This window comes from Apiospora marii (assembly GCF_038362585.1).
Source record: "Apiospora marii strain CBS 49790 chromosome Unknown utg000005l_segment0_segment0, whole genome shotgun sequence".
NCBI classification, from domain to species: domain Eukaryota; kingdom Fungi; phylum Ascomycota; class Sordariomycetes; order Amphisphaeriales; family Apiosporaceae; genus Apiospora; species Apiospora marii.
The window spans coordinates 1221702-1249424 of NW_027117377.1; the positions used below are offsets into that span (position 1 = coordinate 1221702).

The following is a 27723-nucleotide window of genomic DNA, read 5'->3' on the forward strand; positions in this document are numbered from 1 at the left end:
CAACTTGGTGCTTTCGAAGCGTCGGAAAGCTCAGAAGTCGCGAGTCCAGCTTGGAGGAGCCCTTACCAGTGAGGAATCTCAAAAAGCTACAGAACGAAAGGGCCAACGGGAACCATCCAGCGGCCGACAGGTCACAATGCGCGAACATGTACTACTAAAAAGAACCTAGAATCGAGTAGGGAATTGGGTACCGTGCAATTCTAGTTGATTAAGAATATTGCGGTTGAATAAACTTACATAGAAGTTTCGGGAAGTGGAACAAGTGTCCGGGTAGTGATATATGGTAAACCACGTTAAGCAGGTTAGGAATCATTTTACAAGCTCTTCTTGATGGTGGAGGTGTAATTAAGACAGCTACAAAAAGGACTTATTATAATAAAAAAATAAAACAGTTATTTTTATGTTAAAATTTTAATATATCGACCCCCTTAACGCTTAATTCCAATTAATTTTATCGTTATTAATATGCTTAATATACTTTTTAACCGTTAATATTAATATTAATAAGAAAAAATCGACATTAATTGTAATTAATTAATAATTACCGGTTGAAAGCGAGAGTCGATTTAAAGGCTAGCTTAAATACCGGCTCTTTGAATATTAACTCGAACGCCGGCTGTTCGAATATTAATTCTTTAAATACCGGCTGCTTAAATGTTAGCTTAAATGTCGGCTCCTCGAATACTAGCTAGCTCGAATGCTGGCTAGCTCAAATGCTGGCTAGCTCGAATACTAACTAGCTCGAATATTAACTAGCTCGAATATTAATTCGAAAGTATATAACCTGGTCAATAACAAAAGTAATAAAAGCACGGGATTAAACCGAACCCTTTTAATTAAATTAATATTTGAGTTAGTATTCATCGACCGAATTTTCGAATTAACATTTAATTAAAGCTAGAAAAAGTATATATATACGCTTATAAAAGGTTTTAAGGGGTATCGAAAATGGTCGAATTAAGAGTAATTTAAGTAAAAAATAGCAATTTTATTTTTTTGTTATAGTAAGCCCTTTCTGCAGCCGTTACTAAGCCATACTTGGGGGCTCAGTCCACCGATTTTATGAATTTCTTTAGGTGCTTATGTAGTTGTTAGCTGGCTCGAGCTGAATACATCATCACCTTTCCTACTTCAATTGATTCCATCACTCTCACACTTCGCAAAGCAAATTGGGGTGTTTAGGTAACGCAGAATCGCCATATGCGCGAAACTGTTGCCCACATTCGACTTGTAGTTTCCTACTTGCGATCCTTCCCCTCTGGGACTATCTGCATATGTACTCGGCATTTACGGTAGACTACGCATCCCTCGTCTCAACGGGCGGTCCTTGGTCGTTCCTGTTGTACTCCGTGAGGCGGACTGCTCACATATGATCATATGATAGTGATGGACGAACGCCCTGGCCTGTGCGCCCAACTTCATCGCCATCAAAAGGAGGAAACGCAGGCAAGAAGTCTCAAGTGTGATGACGACAACAGTTTTGAATGTGTCAGACAAGAACATGAGTAACTGCAGTTTTAATTGAAAGCGTACCAGTCCCAAGTGGTTATCAGCCAATATAGTAGTCACTAGTCCCATACAGTGATTATCATCCCATATTCCATATTAAAAAATCCGTCTGATTGGATGCCGTCGATTAATAAACCAGTGATGAAATCCGTCGGCGACCACCCCAACGACTGTAACGTGTCGTTGACGAAAGGATTGGCGTCCTTGCCTTTCAAGTAGCATTTCCCTCCCGCTAGAAGACGCGATAGAGCGAATGTCAGCAGAGCACATGAAGCTAACAGAGCGCGAAACAACAGCCTGTTCCTGGAGCTGTCAAGAAACCTACCTCTTTTCCAAATCGACACCGCCGTGCAGAACCCACTTTTGCCGTCGTTTGTTGATACTCTCTGGCCGCGCTTGGAGCCGAGGAGGATCTGCTGGTACTGGCTGTTGTATTGGGCGCACGAGTTCATGCACTGCTCAAACGTCGGCGTGAAAAAGCTGACGAGGTCGCGAACACCAGCGCTCCCCTCGGGGAAATTGGTGTTGCAAAGCTGCACGAAGGCCTGTGGCGACATCTGACCTTGCAGCGTGATACCCGCCGCAGCCGCCGATGCGGTCGCTGTGCTGGTGCCGTTGCTGGTCTCAGGAGGGGTGTACCACGTCCCGTTGATCTTGGGGCACCCGCCGCTCAGGGGCACGGCCGATACCTGCACCATCGGCATCAGAATCGTCACGCTGGCGCTTTCATCGGTAGGCTGCGGCGTCAGAGACTTGGGTGTTGCCGTTGCTTCTCCCGCCGTGCCGGACGACGACAAGTTCCCCGGCCTTGATGGTTCGGTGGTGCTGTTATTGTTCCCGGTACGTCCCTGTGCCGCTAGGCCGCCGCCGATCGCGCCGGCAACGACCAGAACGAGGGCGATCAAAAGACCCCAGAACACGGGCACCGTAAGACCGAGGATCCTCCGGCGGTGGGTATCGGTGACTGATTTGGCGGCATCCTTCTCTCCGGAATCTTGCTCTTGTCGTTGGGTATACACCAGGGCTGAGCTCGACTGGACTTCGATGCCTTGATACGGGTGAAACGCCGACGGCTCCAGATCTGGCTGTGGGCGGATCTGGGTCAAGTCCAAGTACTTTTCGGAGGCCATTCCTATTTGTTTCTCTCTTCTGGTTTCTTATATCACTGGCCGACAGGAAGCCTGCTCGTAGTTTCGACAAGAGAAAGATGACGAGAACGGGGAAGCGGCGGTGGTATTGAAACACAAAGTCGAGCTCGGAGATATAGGGCTAATGGGAACGTCACTAAAGAGTTGAGATCTACGAAAAGACGATTGGGGGAAGCAGAGCCTTATCACGCAAAGATACATTAACCCATTTAGAAGGCGGTTTTGATGATGAGCTGAACGGCGGTCTTAATCTCTGGGGGGGCCATATAGCCTGAGCCCCCTTCCCTTTCGTATGACTATATGCAGGCAGTGTTACGGATGTACACCTTCTCGGAGCTGTTAATCCCAATCGAGTACTTATATGAAGGTATTGAGGCAGAGTCAGAGTATGTTCGGCTCCAATGTTAAACACAGCCTGGTTATCTCGGGCATACGAATGGATTTTGGCGGCTTGGTTCGTTAATATCGGCTTTCGTAGGTCGTAGAAGGTGTATTAAAGTCCCTTCCCATGGCGACTTTGGCCGCCGAGGACGAACCTTGTTCCTCAGTTAGTAACAAGGGTATATCAACATCAAAACCCCCTCACTAGCTGAGCGCTGATCGTTTCAAACGTTGGGCCGACGATTGCCGTGGTGTTTGTGAGCTCGTTTTCGTCCCTGCCTTTCAGGTAGCACCTTCCTCGCTCTGGAAGAAGCCGAAAGTGTCAGCGCACATATAAACCCACACCGTGGATGCTTGACTTCCTGAACCGCTTTAGTGGTTGGTCCAACTTACGAGACTTATTCATCGAGACAGCCCTGCAATACCCCACAGACTTGTCTTCGACGTTCTCGTCGATGCTATGCTGCTGGTACTGGCGGCTGTACTCGGCACACAGCTTCAAGCACTCGTTAAAGCTTTTGGTGAAGCCGCTGAGGAGGTCGTACATGCCGTCGTTGATCGTCCCGTTGAGTTTGGCGTAGTCGGTGTTGCAGTGCTGCTGGAAGGTCTGCGCCTCTGTCCTCCCCTGGAGCGTGATACCCGTGCCGTTAGTGGCCGGGCTGCGCGGGGTGTAATTCTGCCCGTCGATCTTGGGGCAGCCGTCATCCCAGGGGACCAGATCCGGGTACCATAGCGGCAGTAGGATCGCGGCGCCGCTGCCGGTTATGCTGGTAGGTGCGGCTGTCGGTGCGGCTGCATTGTCTCGATTATGCAAACCGGCCCCAACACCGCCACCTATAGCGCCGGCGACTACGATGACGAGCGCGATCAAGAGGCTCCAGAACACAGGCACCTTCAGGCCCAGGATCCTCCGGTAGCCATCGCCGGGTGTTGGTGAGGCATTGGTCTCTTCCGGCTTCAGGGGCGCAGACTGCGGGTGCGCCCACTGCTGCTCCTGTTGTCCATGTATGTCGCCAGTCTGGGTATGAGCTTGGGCGGGGTACGAATGAACTTCAATGCCCGGATCCCCGAGAGACGTCGACAATTCCATGCCCGGTTCATGGCGCTGCGAGTTGAGGGCTAGGTACTTGTCGGCTGTCCTCTCGGTAGTCATCTTTCCTTATTATCTTCTGTTGTATCACTCTCTCACGTGGAGCTGACACGGAAACTTATCCCCCACGAAGTAAAGATAAAAAGGTACTGAGTGTCGGGTCAAGTGGGTAGTTCGATCGATGTAAGTCAACGACAGTGGCTCATGACTGGCTACTACGTACGTTATGTGGAAATATTCATCCTGCATATGAGGGAGGACAAGAGATGGGAATAGAGAAGAGAGCTGCTGCTAGAGTTTCAAGCATGTGCCTTCGTCAATTTCCGAAAGATGTCTTCATTTATAGGCCTTGTAGCCTAAGGAGACAAAACGCATGCATATAAATCCTTGTACTCCAGTGCAGGCTGATACGGTTGAGCTTACCGGAGGAGGCAGGAGGCTTGCTTTTTTGGATCCGTAAGGCCGGATTGGAATCCGGAGTAAGAACAGGGGGACTCAGCTCTCTCAGTTCTAATTTTAGGTTCCGGTCGTTGGCTTGTCGCAAAGATGCAAGGCTGGGTAAGTCTAGGGTGCCATTGGCTGTTCTTGGGAGCTCCCCTGCGTTTTGCCCGTGAGCTTCCATGTCGTGGCGCTCGCGGCCTTCCTTATTGAGTAATATGGAATGAGCATAACCCAGGCACGGTGGCCAATCTCCGACTGGGCCACGGTAGTCCATGCAACATGCAGCCTTCTTTCCGACTTACACGCCCAAAGCGCCTGCTAGGACCAAGACAAAATGACCAGATGATCCTGCATACCGGTAGACTGAGACCGAGGACCATCCTCCGCTGGAGATCATCGGCTTCCGGCGTTCTTTTGTGCATCTCTTTATCTTACGACTACAGTAAAATTAAGCGCTACAGCAAATTGCCAGACTGGTCGTACTCTTGCGGCTGGCAGTTTCCCCCATTGCTCATATTGTGGCATTATAGTCAGAAGAGATTAGGATAGGTCGGCACGAAAGCACCTGCAGTGAGGCTTGCATTTTATTTAAGTAATCTCCATTCAAGACGCAACCTTTCGAGCCCCGAGGTCGATCGCGGTCCTTCAATGTGCCAAGAAGATGCAAGGCTCTGTGTTGCAGCGTGCTCATTGGGTGTATCTCGAGCCGCTGTTGAGGACCGCTCACAAACATGCTTGCTGTGGCGGTCTTGGCCTCAGCAGTAAGAAATGAGCAAACCGCCATCACGCCGACTAGAATCAGGCTCCGAAGAATTCGCGTAGTCCGATCCAAAAAGGATCACACAAGTAGCTTTGCTATCCAGTACGGAGTTCCTTGGCTCTGGTACAACGTAAGAAAGGGTGTCGATGGCACAGCTAAGCTCATTGTTCATTACCAGTAACAAAGTAATACGGCAGCATGAATGACGATGGCCTCTGTTGCATTGGACAAAGAACAACAATGCCCTTGTCTGCGGCAATGGACATCGATTCACGATAAATAGGCCTCTCAGATGGCCAGATCCATGTTATGGGGATGAAAACAGACTTACAAACGCATTGTTAAACGCAGAAACCACAGGCCCAACGACGTTCTTCTGGCTGGTAGCACTTACACGCCACGGACTCGCGCGTATTACATACAGCAACCAGCACAGAGAATACGGTGAGTGTCGCGTCTTCCCCCATCTTCCTCGTCAGGTAAGCAGAAAAGAATGGCGCCAGGCGCGGATAAGAACTGCTCCTGGAGCGCCACCCCAGCCTCGAAAAAGGGCAAAGACGAGACCTGCGCCGTCGAAGAGGGCCACTCCACCCCCGTAACGGTTCGCAATATGAGGGAGGGCATCCTGCGGTCCAAGCAGGCGCGAGAGGAACGCCACCGCGCCTGCACGCCCGACCCTGCCCTACAAACCATCCGCGGCTTCGTGGTAGATCCACGGAAGGCGGCTCCTGCTGACCACCGTAGGGCTGCTGCCGCCGAGAGCGCAAGCGCGACGATGGCGGAGCCAAGCGAGGTCACCTTGGCCCACGTCACTTCTACCGCGCGCACCCATCAAGCAGCAAACCAAGCCGCCATGCAGCGAAACCGCTTGATCAATGTCGTTGCCGCCGATGCTGCCATTGCTGCCAACAACACCAAGCCACCGGTCAAGCCACAGCATGTAAAGTTCGCCCCCGATGTAAAAGCTCCCCAGCCGAATAAGAAGAAGGCAAGGTCCCTGCCTCCGCCACCGCCGCCAACACCATCACAACAACAGCAACTTACGGCAACTGCGACGGCACCGAGACGTATTGGCATCAATACCGCCGACACACCGCGCGTGCCTCCATGGACCGAATCCTACCGCTGTGTTTACAAGAACCCCGACTGTCCCACCTGTGCTGACGAGGACCTCTTGGTCTGCCACAGAACGTGCCACGGAGCCACCGCCTGGTGTGGCGGCGACAAAAGGTTTGTGCCCCATATGGCTGGACCCCACAGGCGCCCCGATGGTAGTGAAGGTGAGCCAATCCCGGAGTTTGACGTGGAGGAGGTTGAGGAGGATAGTGTGAAGTTCTGAGCTTGATCTTTGGTGCTTTTTCAAGTAGGGTGTTTGGACCAAAATGGGGGCTTTGCGTCTTGGGTATATAATCGGTTTAGGCAACCCTACATGCCGGATACGTAAGTTCTCATATAGAAGTGATGCGCTCCAAGCCATGTAGATCACGGCGGTCGCATCGTAATAAACGCGTTTGTTAGTTCGAGTTACTGTTTTCGTACGGTTCTTCTGTAAACATATGGCTACAGCTTCCTCTCATCGCCTGTGGTAGGGGCATCATTTGCAGCAGGCGCAACGTGCGCTTCACCCATCACTGGAGTATCGCTTACAGAGCCAAAGGTGATCAGCCAAGAATATCGACAGCTGTGGGAAATGGAACGAATTGGACTTACTCTGGTAGTTCTTTATTCGGCAGTAGCAATGCGAGGAAAATGCCCGGTGCCGAAGCCCCTACTGCTGCGTAAGTGATGTAGGTGATGACCGATGAGTACTGAATAACAATGAGCCACGATCCGGGGTTTACAGGGCTACGAAAAGGGGCAGAGAGCGATAGGGAAACCGACTTACCGCGTAATTGACAGCAATACGCTCAGACGAACCCCACGGCGGTAGCTCGCCAGTAATTGAATTGTAGAGCGACTCAATCAGCGCCGGTGAGGCACTTGGGCCTAACCACTTCCACAATGACTTTCGCATAGTGTTCGTGTATATGCCCCCCGCGATCGTGGACCCAATGCTGGATCCCAGGAAGACACAGCACAAGGCCAGAGCCAGGAGCTGCGGAATATGCGCACGGGGGACTACCGTAGTAGGCACGGCCAGCAGCGCCGTGGAGATTATGCCACTCCCCGTACCTTGAATGAGCTGCTGCCCGAACAGTTCGCCGACCGTGCTGTCCTGGGTCCGCAGTCGGATCATGACGCCGTACCCGATAAGGCGAATACAGGCGCCAATGACGACGAGCCACTTGTACAGGCCACTTCGTCCCATCCACCAGCCCGTAGCGATGCCAATGAGGCATTGCATGACGCCCATCGTGCTGTTGAGGAATGTCGCCGTCCTTACGTCGAGGTTGTAACTCACAACACCCCATGAGTAAAGATAGGTATGCGTAGCGGAGAATCCAACCTATGCCCCCCAATTTGGTCAATGGATATACCATACAGGGAACTAATTAGCCCAGCACAGCATTGTGCAAGGTTCAGCTGCGCTTGTCAGAAACCACTTACGTTATCCAAAGCCAGCATCAACAGCGACACCGTTATCGTGAGACTCTTAAAGTAACTTGGCGGTATGATAGGGTAAACAGCCACGTGTTTTTCGTAGAACCCCAGGCAGGCAAGTAGGAATACCCCTATGATCAAAAGGGCAATGATCCAGGGGTGCGCCATCCTCGGGCAAGCTGCGCGGCAAAGGTCAGGGGAAGTAGGAGGCAGGCGAGACCACTGACAAAGAGCAGCATGCCACCAAGGTCTATTTCGGAGCAGAACTCGTGTAGCGTCATCTTTTGGCTGACCAATACGCCCATCTTCTTCGCCTTCCTCTGGTAGTAGAGCAAGGTGCCGATGATGAATGATGAACCGAATGGCATAACTACTTGCACCTCGCCGTTAGGTCCGAGCATTGAACCCGTTCGTCATTCAAGTGATGTATGACTTACGGATGGCAAACATGCCAATACCCCATCTCCAGCCGATGCCATTCTCGGCCACCACGCTAGCAACTATGAAGGCTGCTACCCACGGCGTGATGAGAAATGGGAAGAAGGAGAAGCCGATCGCGAATGCTCTCCATCTGGGACTAAATAGGTCCGTGAGGATGACAGTCTATGCTGGGTTTAGTAACTGGCCATCTCGCTTCAAACCAATGGCATCCGAGGTCGTAGTAGGTACCACTTACTGTCATCACATTGGTGCCTGATTGACCAACATTGTAGAGCACGAAACCGCCGGCATAGGTGCCGATGGTCCGAGCCGAGGCCATCAGAATGTACGATAGCACATAGCAGCTGACTGTGAAGACTAGCGTGTAACCTCGACCGATGACATTGCTAATTTTGGCAATGGGTGGCTTCACTACCGCAAAGACGATGACGGCTGCGGTGTTAAGCGTACCCAGAGTAGAGAGCTGGTTGAACTCCGACGTCGAGTAATTCTTGTACGTGTACACCGTACTGTTGTCAAGTTCACTAGTCCAAGTAGGTAGGGGGTTAGGATGGGCCCTTGGAAATAGACTTATCCGGGAGTGGAAGGTAAGAAAGCGAGTCCAAACTTACAAAATGACCATGATCATAGCCAGTCTTGATTCAACCCCTCGATGATTAGCAGTTGAGCTCCGATAAGATCCTTGGTCAATGCAGACTTACCCAAGTACGACGAGGCGAAATCCCGTCTTGCCCCAGACAGCCTGGGCGGCCGCCATGGCAGACACGCCGGCTTCGACGTTTGCCTCGGACCTCGAGTCCATGGTACCCTTCTCGTCGGCCTGGATGTATCCGAGTCGAACAGCTTCGTTGGTCTCGACCGCCGTACTACTGCGAGGCACTCTGCAAATCGATGACTTGATCCTCTGGAAGAACGCCATGTTTCCCATGTCCCTTATGGCAAATTCGTTTCTGGGGTTATCGCTTAAGCTTGTTTCGTCTGATCTACCAGACGGTGCGCGAATATGATGTCGAGAAAGCGCCAGAGAGGACCAAGCAGAGAACGAATATTCGACTCGATTCGGTGCATGGTGTGTCGAGAAAGGAAGTTTCTCATTACCTTGGTCAATAAACGGAGCGAGTACGCCATGTTATCAATAAGTGAGCAGGTTTCATTGGCCTTTAACGGTCCCTTCCTCCGAGCATGACCATACCTATGTACTTAAAGTACCATTCCAATATGGTCAGATGCAGTGCGACGCCAATCAATTCGTTTCTCTTCAAACCTAATGCCGATACTGACATTAACAGCCTCGTCTGAGGTGCTGTACCTGCGGAAAGTGCGACCCAGATAGGAGCTGGAGGGTGGTTACACTGGCGACCCCACCAAGCCCGGTATGTACAAGCCGAACCAGAACGCTCGGGAAGCTCCATCATATGTTCGTTCAATCAAATATACTTCGGACATAACCAGACTTTCAGAAGCGAGTCCGGCAATTGAAGCACAGTTGATCAACAGGAACGAGCAGGGTTGCCGATACGGAGAGAATACGTTGGTGTTCCTTGCTAGGCGGAAACAAACATCCAAGGTCGACTGACTGCCAACGCTTATCCGCCCAGTTGCGACGAACTCGGGACCTGATTCGGTCATTCCACGAAACGCTGGATCACGAGGGGTGCACTTGACTTGCTATCAACCAATAGGCATGGTCCGATACGCAATCGACCTGCATACTCTGTCAGGCCGCCAGCGAATTGAAGCTACTTCGGTCATGGCAGATCAGTCGAGTTATAGTCGCTTTGGGACAGGGATTCCCCACGCCTATCCAGCAAAAAGCAAGCCAATCCATACCTACATATCGTGGGCCTTTGTTTCCCGCACAGCACGGGACGGCACAGATCCGCCAGTATCTAAATTTTGAGTCTGATAAACATGGGCACTGCTGAAACGACAATACTCGGCGTTGTTTACTTGATGTTTATTTTTACCGGTAGCGAAAATGCAAGAAAAAGCACGATTCGATTCACCCATTTCAGTCCGTGAGGATGCCCAGGGTAGACTGCATCGGCGGCGGATTCGGGCAGTCCTTGCTATTGGCACCACAGGGATATCAGCTTTGGGTTACTTCAGCGGTTTCGCCCCCTTTGCGAATGTAGGCTCTCAGGTGGAAGCCCAACTTGCCGCGACGCAGTCATCCCAGGAGTGGAAATGGGCGGATATCCAACCCAGCAGAAATCTTGAGTGGCACAGGTGCTACGAGAACAAGTTCGACTGTGCGAGACTCGATGTGAGAGAAGAAAAGCCCCAAAGTAGCTTTTGAAGTCGCTGAGAGGACATATGGCTGATCGACATTCATCAAAGGTGCCCCTTGACTGGCAAGATCCCACTGATGAGGAGAGGGTGGTTCTCGCCGTGATACGGTCAAAAGCCAAGAACCAACAAGACTACAAGGGACCAGTCTTCGTTAATCCCGGTGTATGTGCTCCCTTGGCAAACATGTACTGCAGAGCCCGCATGCTGATTGAGACGCGATGTAGGGACCTGGTGGGAGTGGCGTATCATGGGTTCTCGAACAAGGAGACGAGCTGCAGACAATCGTCGGTGATAACCACGTGAGCATTCCCATACGCAGTTTCTCAAATTCCCAATGACTAAATCAGAAACAGGACATCCTAAGTTGGGATCCACGTGGCAGTAAGCAAACATATCCATTACCGAGGAAATAGCCCCGGGTGTACTGTGTATGGGTTAAACTAATCTTGTCCGGTCTATTCTCTAGTTGGGGTTTCCGTACCGAACGTCGAATGCTGGGGCTCATCGTGGAAACGGCACGATTGGAGCTTGCGCAAGACAGGCGTGGCGGATGCCTACCCAGGCGTTGTTCACGATGCCTTCGCACAGGCCGAGGGCTTATCGCGTCAGTGCGAGGCATATACGAACAAGACCGCGCCCAACTTGCTCCGACATATCAGCACATCCTACCACGCCAGAGACATGTTGGAAATCTCCAAGAAGGCCGGCTACGACAAAGTCAGATACTGGGGCATCAGCTACGGCACCATTCTGGGCGGGTCCTTTGCGTCTCTGTTTCCGGACCACGTTGAACGATTAGTGAGCGATGGCAAGTCTTACTCAAAGAAGTTAACTTGGTTTCATCAGAATCTGGGACTGACAATCATCGCAGGCAACGTCGACTACGGCGACTGGTTCAGCAACGCCCAACTCAACGCCTACGAAGACGCCGACAAGATCATGGAAGCCTTCTTCGCCGCGTGCCACCGCGCCGGGCTCGAGAGGTGCGCCTTCCACGACGCGACGCCCTCCTCCATCGAGGCGCGTTACTGGGCCCTGCTGGCGACGCTGCGGCAGCGGCCCGTCCTGCTGCCCGCGCACGCCAACGCCACCGACTCGCCCGCCGTCCCGCAGCTCGTCACCTACTCGGCTCTGCAGCGCCTCGTCCGCACCGTCCTGTACAAGCCCCTCTACGAGCTGCCGGAGCTGGCGCGCGTGCTCGCAGCGCTCGAGCGGCGGGACGGCTTGCCGTATTACCGCATGGCCGGGTCGGAAGACGACAACTTCCCCACAAGCGAGGTCTGTTCGCAACCGCAACCCCAACCGCCGTCGGATGGCGGCGGTGGCGGTGGTGGTGGAACGCCCACCGACTTCTCCGTCGACGCGTTCGGCGCCATCGCGTGCGCCGACGGCGCGCCCCTGACCGACGAGACCCCCGAGTCGTTCCAGCTGTACGTCGACCAACTCATAAACGACGTGAGCCGGTTCTCGGGCGCCGCCTCAGCCTTCTCGAAGCTGAACTGCATCGGACGCCGGATTCGGCCTAAGTGGCAACCCCACCAGCTAGATCTTCACCACTCCTCCACAGGAGACCACCAGAAAAACCACAGCACGATCATCACCAACTTCCCCATCCTCTTCATCGGCAACACCGCCGACAACATCACCCCCCTGCGCTCCTCCTACAACAACTCGGCCGCGTTCCCGGGCTCCGTCGTCCTGGTCCAGAAGTCGTACGGGCACGCGAGCGTCGCCGCGCCCTCGACCTGCACGGCTCGCGCCATCCGGGCCTACTTCCAGAACGGCACGCTGCCGGCGCCGGGGACGTACTGCGACCAGGACTTCGACTTGTTCGAGGATATCCCGTCTCCAGCCCCGGCAGCCCCGGCGTCGGTGGCGGGCCAAGCTGACGATGACGACGGCGACGGTTTATTAGCGTGGGCCGCGAGCGAGCTGTCGCGGAAAGTGGATCTGGGCGCACGGCGCATGGCGGGGATATGATGCGATTGCGAATTATGGATTCTCTCCCCACTTCGCGGGGAATTTTTCTCTTTTGGAGGGGTGAAGGAGAAAAGAGTCGGATGAGTGAGTAGAGTTTTTTCTTTCTTTGTTCGTTAAAATTAAATAGTTATAGTATAGACTTTTTGGCAGTTTGCGCTCTCTAGAGTAGAAAGAGTCTGTTCTATAAGTAGGCCCCCTTTTTTCTTATACGTCCAGCAGCAGCAAAAATATTTGCACGTGAATCTGACTCCTGTATATCCCTGAACTCCTCGTCGTTATTGACGGGTAAAAAAAGATCGTTTTCACCCCCCTAACGCCAGATCATGATTTTTACAGATAGCCGCCCCGTCCAGCCTCCGCCGTCTTTTCGTCTTCGTTCCTGGTCTAGTAACACATCATCTTCGTAGAGTTTTGTTTGTACCGTTGTTGTATATGGCTATAAACGAGCCAGACGCTTATTTCTTGAGAATGGTGTCGAAAGCGGGGATCAGGGTCTGGGCGAGCCAGAAGGAGAAGACGAGCTTGGGGCCGGTCATGAGCAGCTTGGGGACGAGGCCCTTGAAGAAGCTGGAGAAGCCCTCGTGCTTGGCCATGTTGCTGAGGATGCGGAAGCCGGACTCGGGGTTCTCGAAGTTGCGGTTCTGGATGCGGGTCTTGATGACGTCGAGCGGGGCCGAGACGACGAGCGAGGCCGAGGCGCCGGCGATGGAGGCGACAAAGTTCTGGAACCACGAGGCCTTGTTGTAGTCGTTGAGGGCGAAGAGGTACTCCTTGGTGAAGGCGGAGCCGCCGAACAGGGCGAAAGAGCCGGGGGCGTTGCGGGCGGCGGTCCAGCCCCAGCCGCGGTAGAGGCCGAAGCCCTCGTCGGCGATGATGCGCAGGACGCCGCGGCCGCGGAAGGCTTCGGGGTTCGTCTGGCGCTTGATCTTGAGCACGTCGAGCGGCAGCAGCACGATCTCGCCGATGCCGATCAGGCTGCCCGCCGTCGAGTGCATGATGGCCTTGCCCGTCTTCTTGCCGAACGCGCCCTCAAAGTCCTTGCTGTAGTGTTGGGCGAGGTAGTCCCGCGCGATCGGCTGCCCGCCGTACTTGTATATCCGCTGCAGCACCTTGTAGCCTGCCGCGTAGCCCAGACCGGGGAAGAGCGAGAAGAACTTCTTGCCGACCGAGGCGTTCGCCGTGTCGCGGAAGATGACCTGGTTGAACTCTGTGATGCCCGAGATCTAAAAAAAGGCAAAAAATCCCGACTGTTAGTCAAAACTTTCCGGAGATATATGCATAGCTGATGCCGATGATGATGGGGCTCGGGGTATTTCTTGCGTACCTTAGTCTGGTTGCTCATCAATCGCTTCGCGATGGTGTCCACCTATATGGTTATTGTTATTAGTCATGGATTCGTCGGGCTCGAGAATTGTTCGCTGGCGCATACAGGATGGAAGACCATGAGCTCGGAGATACCGGCAGATCCTGTGAGGTTTTGTCAATGGCAAGTCCCAATGGGTAGACAGCAGATTGTGATCGCATACCGGAACCGAGGAGTCGCGCAACGTTCGACTCCTTCTCCTTACCAGCAACCATAGGAGGAGACATTTTTGCTTATTTTTTCTTCGCTGAACGTCGGAGGCGCTTGCTTTGCGATGAAGATGAAAAGAAGACGAATTGCAACGAATTCAATAAAATAAGCAAGCGGGCTTGTCTAGATGCCTTCGGGAAAATGTCAAGGACGACGGGGACGGGGGACTATGGTGCGGTAAGAAGGGAAAGAGAATGGGCCTTGGGGAAGAAATATTGTGATGATGCTGTGCTGCGGACTCGGAGGGAAAATGCACGGCTCACACGATGTCGAGAAAAAATTTCGGAGTAAGAAGAGCAGAGCTTATCGCAATTGGCAGGGGCCAGAGGCACCTAATTGGCCCCGTAGCACCCCGTAGCTGTCACTAAAGGCCTGCTAGGCCCTGCTAAGTGGAGGCCCGTATTTTAGACGCTGCGGGTATTAGGGCGGCCCTGTGTGCTTGCCCCACCACTGAAGCATTTAACCTGCAGTGGTTCATCACTTACAGGCCTACAAGTATCACATCTACTGGATGGTAAATGTTGGACATTCTCGATATATATCATATAATCTAGTCTATTTATATATGTTGAAGCCATATAAACGGTATCATGGTCAAGTTGACCACCGCTTGCAGAGTCTGCTCGTCATCCCAGACAGCCGAAAGTACAAAACGAGTGTGAAGAAGGAAAAGCCCAAAACTTGCGCGCAATCATACATGAGTCGTTAAACTGATAGTTCATCATCCATCCTCGGACGAGGCCCCCAGCTTCAAGGCTTTGGCCTTGTTGCCGCCGGTAATTCCAGTCCAGAGGAGAAAGAGCAGGCCGTGGTGCTTGCTCTATGCCCAAAAGTGGATGGGCGAGGTAGGGCCGCGAACGGTACGCTTGCCCTGGACCTTGGGGCCGGGAGGGTGAGGCATGGTGCCGTTGCCACCATAGGGCGTCGGGGGCTTCCTGCCTGCGGCGGCGACCGGCGGCTCTTCTCCTTCCTCGGGCTTCTTGGGAGCGCCGCTCGCCGTGGGCGGCTTGGGAACACCGCTTCCTTCCGGCTTCTTGGGCTTGCCGCATCCCTCCGGCTTCTTGTGCTTGGGGGCACCGCTGCCCTCGGGCTTCTTGGGCTCCCCGTCTTGTCTTTTCTCGGGCTTCGGGGCGCCGCTGCCCTTGGGCTTCTCGGGCTTGGGAGCACCACATTCCTTGGGCGGCTTGGGGGCGCCGCTCCCTTCGGGCTTCTTAAGCTTCTTATCTTGTCTTGTCTTGAGCTTCGCGGCGCCGCTGCCCTCAGGCTTCTTCGGCTTGGGAGCACCGCTTCCCTTCGGCTTCTTGGGAGCACCGCCTTCCTCATCATCATCGTCTTCCTCACCACCAGCGCCACCTTCCTCGTCATCGCCTCCCTCCTCCTGGCGCCTGGTCTTGGTGGTCTTGGTGGCCTTGAGGCCCCTTGGCAGTGTCATGTTCTTGCCGCCGTGGGGACGGGGGCCGGGAAGCATGGCTTTACCTCCTTCACCCTCCTCGCCACGAGCACCGATTCCTTTGAAGATGCCTGTGATGTTGGGGAAGGGGATGCCAAGGAAGTCCCTCTTCTCGGCGTCCTTCTCCCCTGCTGGCGACGGCGCGTGCTTGGTGCTGTTGCTGCACGGGGACTTGCCGTCCATCTTGGGCTTGGAGGGCATGGCCACTGCCCCTGCGGCGAGGGCAATGACGAGGGTCTTTGTTGTGAAATGCATGTTGGGTGGATGTGAGTGCAATGAGTGACGCTGTTGTTGTATAGCGAACGAGTGTTGTGGTGAGGATGATGAAGTAAAAGAGAGACGTTGAAGGAGCTGACGGGCTACTGCATCTTATAGTACTCAAGGAGAGCGCAAGCCTCCTGTTCGCCTTCGCAGCCATCTTGGCTTCTTGTCGGCGAACTGCGGCCTTCTGGATTTCGATCAAGTTCTTTCGAGGATCAGCATCTCATTTACACGAATCGCTGGACCAAACTCTGCCATGTTCTGAGCCTTGGCCAAGCGGAGAGTGATCTTCTGTCAAGCTGGCCAAGCCGGATTGACAAATCGAGAGTCTATTCGTTTTCGAGTATATGAAGAAGTCCCCAAAGCCAGCTTCTAGCGGGCTCTCCAGACTAGGGGTGGCATGTCCGTAGAATGCCTGACATATGCCTGGCGGGATCCAATTGGTCTAGCCTCCAGTCGTTGGGCAGAGTGTATTGAAACATTAGTGGGTTCCTGTCTGTATAGCAGAAACGGCATGTCCTATTGGTGGAGATACCCACGAGTATAGCACCTCGGGTGGATCTCACCAAGAGGGAGGCTCTGCGAGGCGCATTGATGGCATGAAACGAAGACTAAGAGTCTAAATCTAATCATAGAAACATGACGTGATAGTAAACGACTCCCCTGCTGGGCGGAAATGTCTAGGTAAGTTCAAGGGGACGATTGAAAGTGTGGGGAACCGCCTTGATGGGAAAGGTTTATGTCAAGGTCTCTTCCCAGTGATCTACTGAAGCTTGCTAACAGTTGCTGAATCATTGGCCAAGTTGGATAATCCTGAGTATACTACCCCTTAACCTTGAGCATTATACTTCAATCTAGAGCATATCTATCTCTGTGTTGGTTTGGCTCCTGGCAATCGGTCCGTACAAGCAATCACACCACCCATTACCGAAGCATGATAAATACCTCTTATCAAGAGTGTCCTACCCATAAAGCCGTAAGGATGATGAGAACGCTATAACGGCTTCATATAGATTGTCTATTGCAAGTCCTTGCCAAATCGGAGCACCTTGAGTCAAGTCCAGGAGCCCGTTGCCTGAATGTCACTCACCGGGGAGGCAGCCCGGGTGCATAGACTGACTCAGGTCCCGGTGCTCAGCGTTCTGATATAGCGAGATCCTGGTACAACGATTACATCATCCGCCTCCTGCGTTTTTGAGATATCCATATTCTCGCCAACAAGCCTGCCAAGCGACCGCAGGAACAAACCTCCACCGACAGCACCAGGCTTGATTTTTCCGCTTACTCCATATTGCGACAGTGGAACAAGCGAGTACTGCTGTAATAATCTTCTCCGAAGTTCTGATTTCAGAAGAGACTTGGGCCGATTTATTCTCGCAGGGACTTGCTGCGTGCATAGCCTTGTGGAGTGTTTGTTGCTGATGTCTGCTTGCCCTGGCTGGGTTTCAATTGTAGCTGAGCCTTGCTGGCTCTCGGGTGGATATTTTGATGGTGTATACCAGACGGTTGAAGGTTGGCTGCTATACAATAGTACAGTTAAAGGGCCCCGATACCCTCTCAACTGGAACGACTTCCATTATTCGTTTTGGTTTTGAACGAGCAGCGCCAACTCATCTCTGTCGTATACAGTCTTGCACAGGTTGCCAGCGGTATTTGGACGACTTACAAGGGCTTAATCTGCAGGTACCAGATTTTGATCGGGTTGGCATATCGACAGCATCCACCGCAATCGCATACCTGAATTTATCGATGTTTGTTTCTCATCGACATTATAAATGACGGAGAAGAACTACGTGTCCGCTGTAAGTCGAACTTTTTAACAATAAAAGACTGTTGCCCGAATGGGTTGTCTGATTGGAGCATGACATGAGTTGCCAGACAGCAAGCCCCTGAGAGAATAAACCGGACAAGGCTCTTCGAAAAGAAATATTTACAATCATCAATTATCACATTTCGCTTATTCTGTTTATACCATTGGGAATAAGTGGAATAAATCACAGATACTACAATGGACGAAGTCCGGTTTATTCTACCTAGCAATCGCTTGACAGCTCGATGGACGGCTTTTTAACATTGAAGGGCCATGCGCAACAATGCGTTGTTGCACTATGCCCCATTTAGCAGCAGTTGCCTGCGACGCCGCCGCGTACCTCCAACTGTCTCAGCAACTACATCATCCATCAATCATCTGACAAACTGTCTCTTATCGCAGCATCCGGACTTATTAGAGATCTCTTGACAAACAGTCATTCATTTCGACCGAGTGCCGATTCTCTCCACCCACCCCAACCATCACTCGCTACAAACCACCCACCGAATTGATCCACAGACTTGCCGCTCGTTCGCATCGGCGGCCGTACAAGCCCGACTCTCCAAACATGCCGAGTGCAAACCAGCTCTTTCTGCTCGCAGACCACATCAAACTGTCGCTCCTTGAGCGGAAACGGGCGCAAAGCCTCGACATTGATGCTGGATCAAAAGACGGAGCCATCTCGCAATCGCTGGACCAATTCCGAGATGGACTCACTGCGTTGGACGAGGAGCAAAGGCGCTTAGAGGAAGCCGGGGATGAAGAGTATGTCGCCGCAAGCCAATTCCACTCCTCACGCAAACCAGGTAGCTCTGGCTTCTGCGTGCCCCCCGGAGGATCCGGTCGCTCTTCAGCAAGCTAATCATTCTTTGTTCTAAAACACAGGGGCGCTCTCACAATTGGCGACAACCTACCCGGCCTGAAGCAGCAGTACGACGACCTCACAGCCCAATTCCACGGCTTCTCGTCCACCTCCGCCCAGTCGACCCTGACGCACCCAAACGATCCCACCCTCGCCTCCGACTTCGACCATGCGACCACCATCCCAGCGGCCGGCGCCTCCTCGCGCCCCAAGATGAACCAACGCAACTCGTCCAAGACAGTGCGCTTCTCCGACAACCCGGCAACTCCCCAATCCTCCTCGGACCCGGCCCTGGAGGCGCAGCTCTTCGGGTCGCGGGGACGGTACCGCGACGAGCCCGACGGCGGCGAGGGCTACCGGGACGAGGCCGAGGACATGACCAACACGCAGGTGCACGCGTACCACCAGCAGATCATGGACCAGCAGGACCAGCAGCTGGACGCGCTGGGCCTGTCGATCGCGCGGCAGCGGGAGCTCAGCATGCAGATCGGCGACGAGCTGGACGACCAGGTGGCCATGCTGGACGACGTCGACGAGGCCGTGGATAGGCACCAGGGCCGGCTCGACCGGGCGCGCGGGCAGGTCGGCCGCATCACCCGCAGCGCCAGCGACAACAAGCAGCTCATGGCCATCATCATCCTGATTATCGTGCTGATCCTGCTTATCGCGCTGCTGAAGTAGGTCTTTGCGCACGGCGGCGTCGTCGTCTTCGTCGTCTTTGTCGGCTAGGTGCTGCTGGTATTTCTGGTGATGTCGCTGCTTGTCAAGGGGGCCCTGGTGCTGCTGCTGCGGTGCATGGATGTCAGCCGGACAGAACGAAGGTTTCTGTTTTCAGGGTTGGCGTAGGGTAGGAGGGTTCTAGAAAAGGGGGTAGGAAGCAAAGCGAATAAGGATCCGGGGCAGAAGACAATGTTTCGGACTAGATTCCGGGTCGCGTCGTTTAAGACGGGGAAAGAGGTAGGTTTTCTTCCGGTTAAAGCATTTGCATGAGAAAGGTGTCCAGGTGTATTCAGGCTAGGAAACAGAGCGAGCTTACCAGCGAGTTCATCACTGGGGGCATAGGTGTCTATTACGTTGTTTGCATATGTAGCTATTCAGATATTCGGCTCCGAGACACAAAGCGGTATATCAATCATCATCATATAGCGAGTCTCTTCAGTGTGATATGCATATCGTGAATAAGTCTTAGGTGCAGTCTGGATTGATTCCCCGAGAACAGTTCAACATCATATCTCCACACGCGAAAAGACTCCAGACTTTGAAGTTGGAAGGGTTTCTATTACTTCTTCTCGGGTATATTTACAGTCTTTGGTTTGCAGCAGAGCATTCCAGCCAGAATACCAGGTAGGTTAGGTGCTGTTCCATCCGTTTCCCTACCGTGCCTTCTGTGCTGTCGATCCGTCCTCCTCGTCGAAAGTCCTGATGGTCAGGCCACGAGTTAGCGGAGGTTGTTTCCAACGGCTCGCTGATGGAAAAGTGAGCGTCGCAAGCTGAAAGCACTGCTGTACACGCGCCCTCTTTCTTTTCAACCCCTTACATACATCAACATGACCTGACAATTGCCTCCCCCCACCGAAACACCAAATCCAATGCAATAAGAAAATGCAGACGTAGAGAGATAGGGGACAATGCAATGGCAAAATTTCAACTCATAATATCATATATAAGGAGTGGAATTTTGTGGACATTGGCTTACAGGCCGTCGCGCATGCTGGTGCCGGCCTTGTGCGTCTCCTCGGCCGACTTCTTGGTCTGCTCCTGCAGCTTGGAGATGTCCTCCTTGGAGGAGCCCGCGGTGGACCGGTCGGCCTTGACGGCTTCCTCGCTGTTGGAGGCGAGCTCGGGCTTCCAGTGGCCCTTGCCGTCCTTGTGCTTGGTGAGGAGGTCCTCCTTGTGCTTCTGCTGGTCGTTGCCGTTGCCGTCTGTTATGGAGGGGTAGTTTGTCAGTTTAGGTTCTTAATGCTTGGGGTGTTGTGCGGAAGTGCCATTGAGAGGTTGGGCGGCTCGGAGGGTGTTCCGGGCGAATGGAGGGAAACCGACGAAGAACAGCGAGATCTCGCGTCGTCATCCAAAGATCGCGGGGACAGGGAAAGCACTTACGTTGGTGGTCCTCCTTGTGTCTCAGGATGGAGGTGGTAGCGATGGTTCGCTGGGCGAACGTTTGCCGGCTGGCGGCAGCAGCGACAGAGCGAGCTGCGGCGGTGGTGTTGAGGAGGACGCGAGAAGCCATTGTGAGGGGTGGTAGTAGTGTATGGGGAGGGTAAGTAGTCGGTTTGGTTTGAGTATTGTAGCTGATTGGGAGTGAGTGATTAGGAGGTAGGTAGAGTAGAAGTGGGTGAAGATGGAAGAAGGATGGGATTTTCAATAGAGAAGATTTCGGAGGAGGAATTCGGGCCAGTCACAGGTGTGCAGAAAGTAAGTCAGTAGATAAGTATTACCCGAGGATGTATTGCCAATCAATTGGACATGGATCGATCGCCGCGCACACAGACAAAGCTGGAGAGGGAGAGGAGCTGCGGCTGCATTGTTTTCTTAGCTACTACGTAATCATTGGGTTACTGGTTGTGACGTCACCATCACCATCATTTTCCAATGCCGAGAGCTCCCCGTTTTCCCCTGTGAAAGCGGCGGGCTGGATCCCCGCTAGCCCGTCGGCCGCCGCCCAGATGCCTTTCACCAACTTGCATAGGGTGGAGTTGAACTGGTGGGGAAATGGAAAGTCGATGTACGAGTTGGAAAAATCAAGGGATGCTGATTGGAAACATCGCAACGCCGATTTATGAAGGGCAAATCTGACAAATGGTTCTAGGTGCCCGTCGTCCAATGCACGGATAAGACTACATGCAGGCGACCTACAACATGGGATGGATAAGTAGCCAATAAGAGGAAACTGACCAGGGACTCAATGCCCGCCAGGCGACAAGCAGCAGAGCCTCAAAAATGGTTATAGCTCTGTGTCCACGACGGAATGTGTAACAAACGACCATCTTAGCGTCCGGCTCGTGCTCATTGGAATAAAGTACACATTGTCTTTAGCCATGGTGCAGGAGTGAGGCTATCCCCATTCCCTAAGTTCCAAAACAAAGGAACAGAAATGACTACTATTTCTGCACAACGGAAAACACCCCCAACTTCAAGAATGGAGATTGCGTTAACTGGGTTATGCACTTCCAAAGACTGATATGTGATGAGGAGCGCGAACCATGTGAGTACTGGCAACATCGGGTTGGTCGTACTCGGGCCAATTCGCCAAGGCAGTGCTGAGAATCCTTTACCAAGTATCGAAACACAGCCTTCGATCAAGGAAACCAGGCAACTTGAAAAGGGGGCAGAGACGGGAATGCCTCTTAGGATTCCCACTCTAAATGGGAGTCTGCCTCCGATAAAAAACCGACGCTATCAGACAGACAATCCTCGTCCTCTTCAAAGCCTAATTGGTCAATCCATTCCGGAAGCCCAATATTAGCTACGTCTCTGTCATAGCAGTGCGAGGCTCGATCCGGTAGATAAGGATCGTTTCCTACTTGTCCCCGAAGCGGATTTTTTAAGCGTAGTCTGCCTCGCAGGATTGGGATGTGGAAGAGTATATACTGCAGATCCTCCATCGAGGTTTTTATGAAGTGCCATAACTGGTACCAGGCTTCCTTTATCTCTTCAGATGGGGTGTTAATCCGTCTTACAGAGGGATTCTGGGAAATTATGACCAGGTTTACTTTCTGAAGGCGGAGTCGCCGGAGCGTAGGCGCTGCTGTGCGTAGGAATTGGATCAAAGTGTCGGATGTGGTATAGACGTCTCCGAGAGCCAGGCTTTGGAGGCAGGTAAATCGTACAGATTTCGACAATGAGACGAAACCCGCTGGTGTCCAATTCTTATATCCCAAGGCCAAAGTCTTCAGGTGTGGCGTGGTCTCGGCCAATGCGTGCATAAAGGGTGTATCCGTATCAGGCAACGACCGTGGAGGACCAGGGAGACGGCCTGCGACCGAACGCAGAGCTAAATTAAGATGCCGGTATCTGAGATGCTGGAAAGCCGGGCCCCATGCCGACCAGTCAGCTCCGGAAATGGGCAGATACTCGATGCCGACGCTGACACCATAGCCGCTATCGAGACAGCACACGTCCAACGTATCAATGCAATACTCGTGATCATCGATACCAGCAGACTTGGTGACGGCCAATGCTTTAAGTAAGGCCATGAAGACAAAGGCGCGGCTATTGGGCTCGGTTTGCAAACCATATGGTATTTGATATCTTCTAACCGGATCCATTCCAGTATTGCGGCACAGCTTCTCCCAAACAAGGCGCTTATGTATCGTCGTATCTTCAAACAGCCCAGAAGAACCCCGGGATTGGTATATATGGACATGCCGCAGATTTGGCATATTTGCGACACTCTCGTGCAGAGCATCGTGGAGCTTCTCCGTGGTGACCAGCGCAAGGTAGCTCTCCACCGAGTCCCTGTAGATACGGTACGCCTGCTCGACAGGCAGGTCGGCATCATCGTCACGGTAGTCCTCGTATTCCTCGTAAGTCAGTTCTTGCCAGTTCTCAAAGAGACATGGCCGAACCCAAAGCTTGCGGACAGAGTGGCGAAACACGGCGTGTTGGCTCACGTTGCGCAACCATTGCAGATCGTCCTTGGTGATGAATATCTGGACCTCGGTGAAGAAGCGGGCGGTAAAGCGGCTGAACGCCTTGGCAGCAAGGTCACGGCAGACCAGGCGCAGGGCGAGGAGATCGGCTCCGTCGGTCCACTGGCAGATCAAGTCGATGACCTCGGGCGGAAGCTCGGTGAGCGATGGCATTACTCCGGGTGACGGATGAGAACGAGAGTTATGAGTGGGGTGCCGTGTGGATGAGTAGTAAGGTGGTCAAATATGGCGAGGGGCGGTTGCCCCCTACTTTAAGTACTCGATCTGGGCTGGGGCCAACATCGTGGCTTGCAGGTGCGACATGGATCAAATCACCAATCATGGGTTTTTGATCCAGGGTGTGACTGCCTACTGGGATATGCAAGTCGATGTACAGGGTAGCTGGTCTTAGCGGTTATGATGACAGTCGCTGCGAACAGAGTCAGAGTGTTCAATCTCTATTGTTTTTCTCCCTTTGGATGATCTTCAAGCTGTGCATATACGGATTCCTTGATGGATGGTGACGGGTGGACCAAACGCCACTATTCAACGTGCCTTAGCTACAGATTTGCAGATGGATCTCAGATAGTAATGTCAGCCAGCCGAGATCTGCCGAGTAACAGCACCCCGTTACCTCAAATGCCAGCTGGGTGACATGCGCATTTTATCAATACAATTGTCGGATACTGACGAGCTAACATATAGGAGGTATCGTCAAATTGATGCATCAATTTTGATGTTTGCCCTCGCCCATCAGGCTGGGGTTGGCCGTTAGTGCCCACGGCCAAGGGGCGATCATGGAAGGAGGGGAGCTCTCCGAAGAGGGCTAGCGTGGTTCGTGGCACTGCAGGGGTATCTAGATCAGCAGCCCAGGCGCCCCACCTCAGCTGCTTGCGGCTCAAAAGAGTTAGTTAAAAATTCCCGGAATTGTAGTTTGGCCTGAGCGCTTCTGTAAACCTCCCAACTTCAATTAGGATGGCTGGCACTTGCCCGATTTTGTAACCTCATTGACGTTCTGCTCACCTGCCAGTCACTGCCCACCTCCACTCCGACGCTCTCAGCTCATGCGAGGCTCGATCTTCTATGAAAATATCGCATAGAATACCCAGGAATTGTAATATCTAATCTGTAGGTCTCGCTATTTGCCTTGTTTTGCTTGCTGTCCTCAGTTGCGCGGTTCTGGTTTGGCTTCGTGCGTGAAGATGTAGCTCCCCCTAAGCAGCGGTTGAGCTGTGGTTATTCCACACCACGCCTTCCGCGACAACTTTGGAATAACCACGACGCGGTCGGGATTCCACCGCATCACTCGTGCCCAACTGCTCTGCGTCCGTTTAGTAAACAACCCAAACTACTTGGTGCTCTGAACTCTTCCTTCCCCGTCCAACCCATCAACTCAACTCAACCAAACTCATCCAAGTTCCTCTTCACTTTCCCACTTCAATCGGATTCAGGTCACAACTTGCATTCAACCCAGAATTACCATCGCGGTTTCCATCGCATACACACACACCCATCAACCAAACCATCATACACATCAAGTTTAACTTGTTCCTTCTTCATCCATCACAAATACACATCACGCGCGGAGCGCCTTCCATCACTCAACCCACCAAGCAACCAATACCGAATCCGTACCCATATTGACGCAATGTCGCAGCATTCTCTCGCCCCTCAACGCTTCAAGCGTCCTCGGAACTGGCTGGTCCCTACCGGGCTAGTCCATGATCTGAACGATCGCCAGCATTGCCGTACTTGTCAGAGGTGCAAGATTGATCGCGAGAGACGCGAGCAAGAAAAGGCAAAACGTATCAAGGCAGAACTTGAAGCAGACAAGAAGCTTCATCAGCACACTGATCCCAACCATCGCGAAAAGTGCAGCACGTGTCAGATCATCTACGACACTTTCGCCTGCCTGAAACTGAAGGAAGCTCATACAAAGGGCAAGAAAGCTTCACGGGAAGCACACAGTGCATGGACGGCGCCACAGGAAGTTGGATGTGAGTCCAAACCGTTCTTCCGCTACGCGGCGTCGCCGTTATTCCACATAGCTACACGGTTACTAACTCCGCATCCAGTGCGCACCTATCAAGCTTTCCGTGTTCCCAACCCACCATCTAGTGTGTTGTTCTTGCTACCAGGCCGAGAGTCACCCGTCTCGCCTACAAGAACTCCAAGCCCTGAGCCTGTTGTCGCCAGAGTCTCTCGTCCTGCGCCTCGTCGCAAATCAGGAACGAAGCCGAAGCCTTGCAACCGGCGCCCCGTGGCTGGTAACACCTCGAAACAGTCGTCGAAGAAACGACCTATCTGTGATTCTGACCAAACCGGCCTCGAAGTCATACCGCCGCCATCGGTCAGACGCCGTACTACTCCCAATCTCCTTCCACTGGGCACGAGAACCGGCGAAGGATCCCAGCAAGCGAGAAAGAGGGGACACAGTGATCTGGTCCAAGACGACGTCGAGTTCGCCCAACCCTCGATTGATATTCCCACTATTCCTGGTCAATTCTCGCCTGGACGACCACTATTTATTCGCGATCCAAAGGTTGCTGTCACTGCGAACCATTCCTCCCAGGGCAACGATAATACATCACCCGCTATGAGCGTTTTCGATGCACTCTCAAACCTTGCGGGCAAGGCAATCTGGACCGCTGCTTCGACCATTGGTCGTCAGATCGGCTACACTCCCACGAATAATGCCGGTCAGCAGGTCGTTTCCGATGAAACACGTCAGTCTCCTAAGCGGCGACGAACCGACGATACTCCTGCGCCTGCCCTTCTTGATGCACAAATTGAGGCGAATTCAGACGAAGACATGGGATTGTCTTCCCCGATGAACAATGGTATGGCAATCAATGGCGACAGGCCATTCACGCAGTTCTATTCATCCATCGGTGCCCGTACTCATCTATCCTCGTCCGCTTCCAACGCTGCCCGAAGAGCCCTCTATCGCTACCCTCCTCGCGCTATCCTGGACCCACGGAAACGCATTCCTCAAACCCGGACCACGGACCCTTCGGAACCTTCTACTGACAGCTCCTTGGAGCCCGCACGAGAGCAAGCCATGCCAGGCAGCTGGGTTTCGGAACCGGACGAGCAGAGTTCGACCCAGTCTTCGGATCTATCTACGACAGCGACCTCCCCCAGCACGCAGGAGAAGCACTCCGGCTCTTACAACAAGAGCTCCGCGAAGCCGGATCCTTACCTATTAAGCACCAGATCGCCTCCGAGGTCCGATGCATTCTACACGCGACCCAGAACGCAAGCGAGAGGCGCTTGGGCCAGGAGTCCCCAGTCCAACCAATCTTCAACCGAAGTCTCTGATTCGACTTCAAGTCCGCCATCAACTCGTTCCGAGCAGCCTGAAGAAACTTCTGCTCAGAATGAAGAGACCAGCACAACCGACAGATCTGATCCAGAGCCCAAGTTCAAGACACGCGCCGACTTCTTCGAACACGATGAGAATTTGCTGGTTCCCGGGTTGGAGAAACTGGGATTGAACGAATTGAAGAACCAGGAACTTATAGCGCAGAGAGAAGAGCGCCAGCGTCTAGAAAGAGAGAGGCGCATTGCAGCGGAGAAAGCAAAGGAAGAGGCACGACTTCGTGCGGAGGCAGAGAGATGGAATGCACAACTCAGACACCTTGGGTTGCGCAAGCCCAAACGGAAGTGGATCACAGATCTAAGTGAAGAATGGGAGCAGAAAGTGGACGAGTCGATGACGAGATCCAATGTGACCTGCGCCCCTCCCGAGGCGGTGACGATGACTCCCAGGGACTTCACCAGGATGATACCGGATGGCCAATGGCTGAACGACAGCTGCGTCCAGGCCGCCTTGACCGAGTTAGCAACAGCCGTCAACGAGTCTGCCGGTCGGGTGTTGAAACAACACACACCAAAGTGTGTCGCTTTGGGCACTTTCTTCTGGACGACTCTCCGTGATAAGGGACCAGAGAACAAGGAAAGGATGATGAAGCGCACTTGGGGCATGACGCCTTTGAACTTCCTCGACATTGACACGATCATCATGCCTATCAACGAGAGCAGCCATTGGACCTTCATCTTAATCCGCCCAAAGCGCCGCGAGGTCGCTTACATCGATTCGTTTGGCGGAAACGGAACTCAGAAGGTCGTGAAGGCGCTGGGGTTCATCGAGGTGTTTCTGGGGCCAACCAGATGGGAGCCTAAGGAGTGGCGAGTTCTCAAGGACCTACATGTGCCAAGCCAGCACAACAGCTGGGACTGTGGCATGTTTGTCATTACCAACTCGATATACATCGCACTTGGTCTCGACCCCAACACGTACAGCGAGGCGGAGCTACCTTTGCAGCGAAGGAGAATTGCTGCAGTGCTTCTGAATGGAGGATTCAAGGGCGACTTTAATTTGGAGGATCTATGAGCAGGGGGCATGGAAGCGAGTCGCCTTTCTTGATACAGGCGTTTTTGCATTGACTTGCGCATTTGCAGCTGGGCGTACAGGCGGCATTTCCCTGGATACCTTGGAGGTTTTGGTGATACTCCGAGCATTGGTGGAACATATATATGGAGTTTGGCGT

The 27723-nt window shown here is 53.0% G+C and overlaps 10 protein-coding genes across 10 annotated transcripts; 3 read left to right on the plus strand and 7 right to left on the minus strand.

The window, feature by feature from the left end:
• Positions 1-1568: 1568 nt before the first annotated feature.
• Positions 1569-2639, minus strand: PG985_008268 (uncharacterized protein; the record flags this gene model as incomplete). Its single annotated transcript, XM_066828036.1, has 2 exons — positions 1569-1741; positions 1835-2639. The coding sequence occupies 2 exons, from the start codon at positions 2637-2639 to the stop codon at positions 1569-1571; spliced, it is 978 nt and encodes a 325-aa protein (XP_066682948.1).
• A 721-nt stretch (positions 2640-3360) lies between these two features.
• PG985_008269 (uncharacterized protein) lies at positions 3361-4191 on the minus strand (the record flags this gene model as incomplete). Its single annotated transcript, XM_066828037.1, has 1 exon — positions 3361-4191. The coding sequence occupies one exon, from the start codon at positions 4189-4191 to the stop codon at positions 3361-3363; it is 831 nt and encodes a 276-aa protein (XP_066682949.1).
• A 1820-nt stretch (positions 4192-6011) lies between these two features.
• PG985_008270 (siderochrome-iron transporter) lies at positions 6012-9230 on the minus strand (the record flags this gene model as incomplete). Its single annotated transcript, XM_066828038.1, has 8 exons — positions 6012-6231; positions 6424-6675; positions 7040-7137; positions 7215-7775; positions 7877-8190; positions 8308-8473; positions 8547-8820; positions 9013-9230. The coding sequence occupies 8 exons, from the start codon at positions 9228-9230 to the stop codon at positions 6012-6014; spliced, it is 2103 nt and encodes a 700-aa protein (XP_066682950.1).
• Positions 9231-10289: 1059 nt separating this feature from the next.
• PG985_008271 (uncharacterized protein) lies at positions 10290-12583 on the plus strand (the record flags this gene model as incomplete). Its single annotated transcript, XM_066828039.1, has 5 exons — positions 10290-10577; positions 10652-10765; positions 10828-10902; positions 10957-10984; positions 11070-12583. The coding sequence occupies 5 exons, from the start codon at positions 10290-10292 to the stop codon at positions 12581-12583; spliced, it is 2019 nt and encodes a 672-aa protein (XP_066682951.1).
• A 455-nt stretch (positions 12584-13038) lies between these two features.
• PG985_008272 (mitochondrial carrier) lies at positions 13039-14173 on the minus strand (the record flags this gene model as incomplete). Its single annotated transcript, XM_066828040.1, has 4 exons — positions 13039-13806; positions 13908-13949; positions 14013-14050; positions 14110-14173. 4 exons carry the CDS (start codon positions 14171-14173, stop codon positions 13039-13041), a joined length of 912 nt encoding a protein of 303 aa, XP_066682952.1.
• An 803-nt stretch (positions 14174-14976) lies between these two features.
• PG985_008273 (uncharacterized protein) lies at positions 14977-15861 on the minus strand (the record flags this gene model as incomplete). Its single annotated transcript, XM_066828041.1, has 1 exon — positions 14977-15861. One exon carries the CDS (start codon positions 15859-15861, stop codon positions 14977-14979), a length of 885 nt encoding a protein of 294 aa, XP_066682953.1.
• Positions 15862-18245: 2384 nt separating this feature from the next.
• On the plus strand, positions 18246-19220 carry PG985_008274 (T-complex protein 1 subunit beta; the record flags this gene model as incomplete). The annotated part of the gene is made up of 2 exons (XM_066828042.1): positions 18246-18442; positions 18563-19220. The coding sequence occupies 2 exons, from the start codon at positions 18246-18248 to the stop codon at positions 19218-19220; spliced, it is 855 nt and encodes a 284-aa protein (XP_066682954.1).
• A 1011-nt stretch (positions 19221-20231) lies between these two features.
• PG985_008275 (uncharacterized protein) lies at positions 20232-20769 on the minus strand (the record flags this gene model as incomplete). The annotated part of the gene is made up of 2 exons (XM_066828043.1): positions 20232-20461; positions 20640-20769. 2 exons carry the CDS (start codon positions 20767-20769, stop codon positions 20232-20234), a joined length of 360 nt encoding a protein of 119 aa, XP_066682955.1.
• Positions 20770-22481: 1712 nt separating this feature from the next.
• Positions 22482-23344, minus strand: PG985_008276 (uncharacterized protein; the record flags this gene model as incomplete). Its single annotated transcript, XM_066828044.1, has 2 exons — positions 22482-22515; positions 22587-23344. The coding sequence occupies 2 exons, from the start codon at positions 23342-23344 to the stop codon at positions 22482-22484; spliced, it is 792 nt and encodes a 263-aa protein (XP_066682956.1).
• A 2422-nt stretch (positions 23345-25766) lies between these two features.
• On the plus strand, positions 25767-27566 carry PG985_008277 (uncharacterized protein; the record flags this gene model as incomplete). The annotated part of the gene is made up of 1 exon (XM_066828045.1): positions 25767-27566. The coding sequence occupies one exon, from the start codon at positions 25767-25769 to the stop codon at positions 27564-27566; it is 1800 nt and encodes a 599-aa protein (XP_066682957.1).
• Positions 27567-27723: the final 157 nt, after the last annotated feature.